We start from the raw sequence: 8,010 nt of genomic DNA on the forward strand, positions 1-8,010 counted from the left end.
CCATTTGAAGCAAACATTCCTTTTTGAGTAACTTAATTTCAAGACTTGATTTTACTCTTTTGGGCAGAAGGATATCTGTTTATTTAATGTTGGGATGTTAGCATAATTCATGAGGGAAACTTTTCAATTAGATGATGCCCAGCCATGACCCCCTTTTCACAACCTGTTGCCCACATGTAATTACTTACATAGATCATGTCACCATGAGTGCTTATGTCTTGTTGAATTGTCTCCTCTGCAGAATGAAAATAAGATGTACCCACTTACATAAGTTGAGACACAAGTGCTTCCTCTTCTGTCTATCACTACTGGTGGTGTGCCTGTTGAAGCTTGTCTACATTAAAGTGACAGTGAGGAACAACTTCTATATTGAGCCCTATGGAATTTCAGCCAGCTCTTCCAGAATCCAGATCCACCGATACAACATCAACTGCACCGCCATCTACCAACTGGACCCTGTGGAGGTAGGGAAGTCTTTGGAGATCAGACGGAAAGTCATCGTTGATTTGGAGGATGATAACATTGTGTCTTTGACCTCAGACTGTCAAAGGTACATCGAGACGAGAGGATATGCTGACATACCTGTGTCGGATGAGGAGCGCAAGTTCCCCCTGGCCTACTCACTGGTGGTGCACAAGAACGCACCCATGGTGGAGAGGATACTCCGAGCCATCTATGCACCTCACAACGTCTACTGCATTCACTATGACCAGAAGTCCTCTCAAACCTTCATAACGGCCATGAAGAACCTGGCAATGTGTTTCCCCAACCTGTTCATTGCCTCCAAGCTGGAGTCGGTGCAGTACGCCCACATCACCAGGCTCAACGCCGACCTCAACTGCCTCTCCGACCTGCTAGAGTCAGAGGTCAAGTGGAAGTATGTCATCAACCTCTGCGGCCAGGATTTCCCCCTCAAGTCCAACCATGAGTTAGTGGCCGAGCTAAGGCAGCTCAACGGCACCAACATGCTTGAGACCAGCCGTCCCAGTGAGCTGAAGAAGCAGCGCTTCAACTTTCAACATGAGCTGAAGGACATGCCGTATGAGTACCGGCAGTTACCCGTTAAAACCACGCGCCCTAAGCAGCCGCCGCCTCACGGCATCGAGATGTTCATCGGTAGTGCCTACTTCGTTCTGTCACGTGACTTTGTGAATTACGCCGGCACTGGCCAGATGGCCAGGGACTTCCTGTCATGGTCTGCAGACACCTACTCTCCGGACGAACACTTCTGGGCCACCCTGGTGCGGGTGCCTGGGGTTCCAGGTGAGATCCCCAGGTCCGAACCGGACATCACAGACCTGATGAGTAAGACACGCTTGGTGAAGTGGAACTATTTGGAAGGGTCATTATATCCACCTTGCACAGGCAAACACATGCGCAGCGTTTGCATCTATGGAGCCGCAGAGCTCCGTTGGCTACTGAACTACGGCCACTGGTTCGCAAACAAGTTTGATCCCAAAGTGGACCCAGTCCTGATTAAATGCTTGGAAGAAAAACTGGAAGAAAAACGTCGACATTGGGTCAAATCAGTGTCAAAGTGAATTGGAAAATGTAAAAAATGGAGAGGAGTATTTAGAAGGTTAACCCATCCTGCAAAGACACTATATTGCACTTGTTTCATAGAATTTCCACTGTGTATGGTGTCCTGAAAGCGATCCCAAATGAAAGCCTTTGACTCTGTTTCTATGATGTCAAAGACATTACTTCAGAGAATATTGACATAAGAGGAGTTTCTATATGTACTGTAGGCTACATCATGGTTCTGTAATAGATACCGCAAAGAGATTCTGATGTAACTGCAATAATATTTAAAAGAGTATGCTTGAATAGACAACCATTGATGTCATTCTATAAACTGTTTTTTCAGGAGTGAAGTTTTAGAAACACTATTCAGGTCAGCAGACCTTATGTACCAAAGAAGACCAACGCTATAATGTTTTAAACATTGAGTTTGTTGATACACACCAAGTTGATAGTGTTTTATTTAAATTTCTCAGTGGTAAAATGTGACTTTTGTCAAGTGGAGAGTTTAATACAACAGTTGTTATCTCTTTGGATGATTTATTTATTTTGTCATAAAATGATTCCATGTGTCCTGAGTTGGTTGGTCAGCATTAGGCTAAGTGCAGTGAATCACAGGCACGTATTGTCTAGAAGTGCTTTTTTCATGTTTTGAACTACATATAATGAAAATGAATAAATCAACACATCACTGTTGAAACAACCCCTGTGAGGCTTTACAGTAAAATAAGGCAATAAACTGGTCCAGTAAGACTTTTTTTAAAATAAACATTTCAACTGGAGTCTCTTTCAAGAACTAATTCACTTTAATTAGTGTGTTACTAAGTAGAGTACTTGTTATCAAGAAAACAAAGATGAATTTGTATGTGCTTATGAGTACAGCAGTATCCATCTCTAATCAAATTCAGTGTGTCGGAAATGCATCAGTAGGATACTATTAAACCGTGTGTGTGTGTGTGTGTGTGTGTATGTGTGTGAGTGTGTGAGCAAGGCACTATATCTTGTTTCTGACCTACCTAGCTTGTTGTCTCATCAATGACTTATGGGTGACTTGTTGTAAACTTCCTCCGTGGTCAATTAACGGACCTATTAGACTTCACAGAGCTGTTAGGATCCACTGACACTAAAGCTGTCGCCTCATTCATTTTTAAATGACTTGATAATATTTAGGTAAGGTGGTGCCTGCTTGTGGGTTACACCTGTGTTTAAGGGAATGCCAAGTGGAAGTGTATTGTTGTGTATAGGCTGTGTATAGAATAGATGTATGACTATGAACACTACTTTGAAATTTCCACTCAATCCACTACATCTAAACTGCACTTCTCGATACAAACTGATGTTTTAATCTATGGCCAGTCCAGGCCCAGCTCCAAAGACTGATGACTCAGCAGGAATAATATACATCAAATCTGCGTTGGCTCTGTCGAGCCACCCTAACTCAGGCTACCTCCACTCTGACTCCAGCACTGGCACAAGCCCCTGAGTGCACCAGAGAGGGAGCCCACCTCTGACAGGCCAAGAAAGTAACAGCTTTTGTCAAGTGGAGAGTTTAATACAGCAGTGAACAAGGTTGTTACCTCTTTTGAGTATTTCTTTATTTCAGCATAAAGTTATTACCTCTGTTTTGTTTTTGTTAATACATTGTCCTGAGTCAGCATCAGGCCAGGTGCTGTGGATCACAGCCAATGATCTTGAAGTATAGGCTACTTCATGTTTTGAACTAGATATAATGAAAATGAATACATAAACATATCGCTGTTGAAACAACCCCCATGGCCTTTATAAACAACGGGCAATACAATACAAACGGGCAATACAAAATTTTCACCATAATTGGTGTGTTAGTAAGTACAGTACTTGTTATCAAGAAAACAATGGTTAATTTATATATGCTTATGAAAAACAGCAGCACTTTGTATCCAACTAATAATCCAAATCTAATAAAATTCTGTATCGGAAATGCATCGGTAGGATATTGTTAAAATCATGTGTGAGCAAGGCACTCTCCTATTTCTGCCCTACCAAGCCTGTTGTCTAAATGAATAATGGTAGACTTGTTGTAACCTGTTTGCTTGGTCAATTAACAAACCAATTAGACTTCACAGTGCTATTAGGATCCACTGAGACTAGACCTGTCGCCTCATTCATTTTTTAATGAGTCATAATATGTAGTTAAGGTGCTGTCTGCTGTGGGTTACACCTGAGTTTAAGGGAATGCCAAGTGGAAGTGAGGTAGGTAGGTTGTGTATGGACGTATGAACACTACTTTGAAATTCCACTCACTCCACTACATCTAACTTCTCGATACAAACTGATGTTTTAATCTCCTCTCTGGCCAGTCCAGGCCCAGGTCCAAAGACTGATGACTCGGCAGGAGTAATATACATCAAATCTGCGTTGGCTCTGTCGAGCCACCCTAACTCAGGCTGCCTCCACTCTGACTCCAGCGCTGGCACAAGCCCCTGAGTGCGCCAGAGAGGGAGCCTGGCTCTGACGGGCCAAGAAAGTAATGGCTCCCTTGCCCAGATTTAAATAGATGACACAACTCAAGCCTGTTACCAAGCCAATGCTGATGCAGCCATAAACTTGATCAGGGTGGTGTTTATACGAAAGCTATTGTGCTGGTTACTACAACAAACAACATAGCAGTTAGCAGGTGCTGGCAGTTTATGTTGCAGCGCTGGTGTCACGCCCTCTATACCTCCAGTTAGCCCTGCAGTCCCCTCCTCCGTGGCTATCTCTCTCTCTCTCTGATTACAGGAGTGGAGTCAGGTGTGCGGGAGTCAGGTTACCGGCTGTTTGCCATTACCCCATCAGTAGCCCTGCCATAAATACCTGGTCCAGACTTCACCACTCTGCCAGATCGTAGCTTCAGTTCCACTGTTAGTCACGCTTCCAGCCTTTGCTAAGATACTGTTCCATCAAGTTTGGTCAGTATATGAACCCCTGTTTCCCTGTACTTGCAGTACTCCAGCCTGACTCCTGACTGCCCTACCAGTCCCACCTGTTATGAGAGTCCCCTCGTTCCTTCAATAAATACACCCATCCTTTGGGTTTTACCATCATCTGACTCCTTCTCTGTGTTCTGGATTTTGGGTTCACTAGCCTGACCGTTACAGCTGGCCTGGTGCTAAGAGCTGATCTTAATCAAGTGTTGCATTTCCGAGTGGGACTCTTAATGGAGAGATGTTAAAGGTGTCAAATGGCACTCTTCTCCAGACTTCATCACCATACTGCATGTGCACAGAGCTTGGAACAATGGCTGTTGTTTAGACATGTGGTATTCATGATTCAAGTTCCAGTAGCTGATTTTAATATGAGTCACCCATGCAAATTATGGCACCACAGGTAGACCGGTAGACTCCTTTGGAAAGTGAGCTACAAAGAACCTCAATAGGCTAGAGAACAGTTTTGTTTTTGTATCTCATAATGCACGAAAGAGATCCATGCATGAAGGAATCTAACACTGATCCAGTTCAGACAGGACACTTTTTCATTAAACGTTGTTTTAATGAAAATGTTAATAACATTAGGTTTGGTGTAATTGGACGATTCCACTCTGATATGCTCCCTGTCTGAAGTAAAACAGCGAACTTTTCAAACCCCCTGTAGGTAGGTAAAACAAAGCAGAAAACACAGAATTAAAATATTTCTGTTTCATAAAAGCCTCAGTAGTTGACTGCCCAAAACTCTTGATCCTCTCTTCTCCTTTTTCTGGACCCCAACACACGCAGATGAGCAGTTGTATTAGTTGCAGGTGGTTCAAATGGTGCTAATTGGCCATGTCGCTCTCCAAACAGGAAACAGCTGTTTGAGCTCAATGAATGCCAACCCGTTTCCTGGGGATTTCCTGTTCTTCTGGAATACAATGGTCCAAAGTGCCATAAAAAGACTTGAGATAGACCATGGCAACAGTAGAAGCACGATTAGCCTTTTTGTCTCAAACGGTAGTCATTAGCAACAACAGACAGGTGCACACCTCCTTCATGCTGTTTTCTACAGCAGGTGTCAAATACACAGGACGAGAGAGGCCTTTGCCATCACATTCTGTTCAAGACAAGACCTTTGTCCAGAGAGCGTTTGCTTCTGACAATGAACTCAATTCATCGTTGTTCTACAGCGTTTTGGGTTGTAGAGGACAGGTGAAATGAGAACACAAAACCTCTCCGCTGCTCTCTGCATATCCGTCTGCAGGTACACAATGGACAATACGTATCATTCTTTTTTCCCTGCTGGTATTCTGAACCTTGCCCAAGTAAAAAGAAAATCTCTCTCTCTCGTTATGGTTGCTTCTCCAACAGAGGTGCTGTCTCATCTTACTTGCCTGTGATGTTCTGAGTATCTCAACAAATGTAGACTGTTACACAAACCCCAGTTGTTACACAAACCCCCTGTTACACAAACCCCAGTTGTGTTGTTGTCTGTTTTTTTCTTCTGTTTCTGAAACAGAAGACAGAAAGACCTCACTCCATTCACTAATTACTAGCTTGACTTCATCGATTATCTACGGCTCACAGTTTCCAAGGTTGTTAGTCTCGCAGAGTAAGATGAGAACATGGTGGACAAAAGGCTCAGAGGACCCGCTGAGGACAGTCAATTACAGTTTGTAGTCATTGGCCTCATGCAGGGTGGCCTTCTTCTTTCAGAAGGGTTTCACTTCCATCTAACAGCTCAACATGTAGACACCTCCAATAGGGTACAATCATTTGAAGGGAGCTGAGACACATTGTTGAATTTGGCCCCATATGCTTTCACGGTGTAGATCAGTGTGCAAACTGCTTGTGTAGATATCTAGTATTCGAGGGCCACCACATACTGTGAGCTAAGTGAATGCACCATCTAGTCCATACAGGAACCTCGTGTTATGCTGGTTATAGATCCTTGTGATCCTTCCTCTTTTAGTTATGTCTTATCAAATTAATTTAATCAGGGCTGTGGAGGGGGCAAGGGACTGCTGATCATATGAAAGCAATTACATGGGTTAGAGTATGGGTACTATGAGAGGCGTTGTAGGGAGGAGACACATTTTCATCTTAATGTTGTCACGACAACTGAACTAAACAAAACACTTGGAAAATCCATGTCTGCCCTATTTCATTAAGCCCTATGTCATTAATACAGAGATGGGGAACATTTTGGTCCTGGAGGGGAAGATGACATTTAAGTTCACTTCCTGTTGGGTTGTTTGTAGAGTCTCACGACGGCTCTTAAGCACAGAGGCTCTGAGGTCCGTAAGGGCCTGCCTCATGCTGTAATGGAGCTGCCAGTGTTTTTAGATCATGATCTATGATGGGTAGAGGGAGAGGGAGGAAGGCAAGGGTAATGTCTTGGGGAGTCACACCCCGTTGCTAAATGCTGGAACCGAGGACAAGTGATTAATAGGGCCGAAAGAGGTGAATGAGGACATTGCATAGAATTACCATTGTGGACTTTCTGGCAAGTCAGTACATCACCCTTTGGTTGGTCTAGTAGTCTCACACCATCAAAAGCATGACAGTCACTGATAGAGACTATAATTCACACAACAGAGTGAGCTTTGTACTGGTAAGATGAAACTTTCACCCTAGACTTCAGCTGGTTTAGACCTTGAGCTTACAATATATCCTTCAATATAACTCTACACTACAATATACAATTTCCTCTCTAGAATCACCATGATACCTGCAACCCACTAAGATACTTTTTAGAGTTGACAACGTTGTTTTACACTTTGTCTTGAGAACATACTGCCTATCTCAACAGGAGAGGTTAAGCACCGTCAAGTCCAGAGCCGTGCATTTGGACCATATTCTGATTGGTCAGTGCCGGCTTAAACCCTCTTGGCCCAGAATGGCTGTTGTCATCACCGCCATCATCATCCACACTCGGTTTCCATGGTGACTAAGGCTCATTCTGAAGCCCCTGACAGACGAGCAGCGCCAGGTCGAACCCAGGAGCACCTCACGACAACAAAGAGCCTTTCTTCGGCCCTGCACATCCACCCTATACCCCAGCCCCAACCCAAGGACAACTGCCAGGGGTCAGCGTAATGAGGGGAGGGGGTTAGTTGGGCAGAGGAGGGGAGGGGAGAAAATAGGATATGATAATAGAAACAAATGCTGCTTCCCCTCAGTCCTGAAAGCCTGGTCGGGTGATACGGCATACCTGGCTGAGCCCATATTTGTCTTTATTCATCTCCCTCTCTTTTTCTCAATATTTCTCTCTCTCTGCTTCTTTCTCTCGTTATTTCTCCCTCACTCACGTGCTCCCTCTTCAACGTTCTCTCTCTCTCTGCCTATTTCTCTCTCTCCCCATAATCCTTCACAGTTGAGTTGAACTAGGTCATTTTCTCACCCGTTTTTCATTTTTAGTTACATTCTTTTCTTCAGCAAACAATTATGTTTGTCCAAGTAAATAAACAACCTGAAATACTATGAGGAGTGTATTAGGAGATGCTGGCCCTGAACACGAAGATACAGACAGCTGGGTGTTCAATCCTGTGCGATTGTG

At 43.8% G+C, this 8,010-nt stretch overlaps 1 protein-coding gene across 1 annotated transcript; it reads left to right on the plus strand.

Moving 5' to 3' along the window:
- Positions 1-242: 242 nt before the first annotated feature.
- gcnt4a (glucosaminyl (N-acetyl) transferase 4a) lies at positions 243-1,582 on the plus strand (the record flags this gene model as incomplete). The annotated part of the gene is made up of 1 exon (XM_080531228.1): positions 243-1,582. One exon carries the CDS (start codon positions 243-245, stop codon positions 1,539-1,541), a length of 1,299 nt encoding a protein of 432 aa, XP_080387354.1. The 3' UTR covers positions 1,542-1,582.
- Positions 1,583-8,010: the final 6,428 nt, after the last annotated feature.

The sequence above is a fragment of the Nansenia antarctica genome (assembly GCF_963989245.1).
Source record: "Nansenia antarctica genome assembly, chromosome: 5".
In the NCBI taxonomy this organism is placed as follows: Eukaryota; Metazoa; Chordata; class Actinopteri; order Argentiniformes; family Microstomatidae; genus Nansenia; species Nansenia antarctica.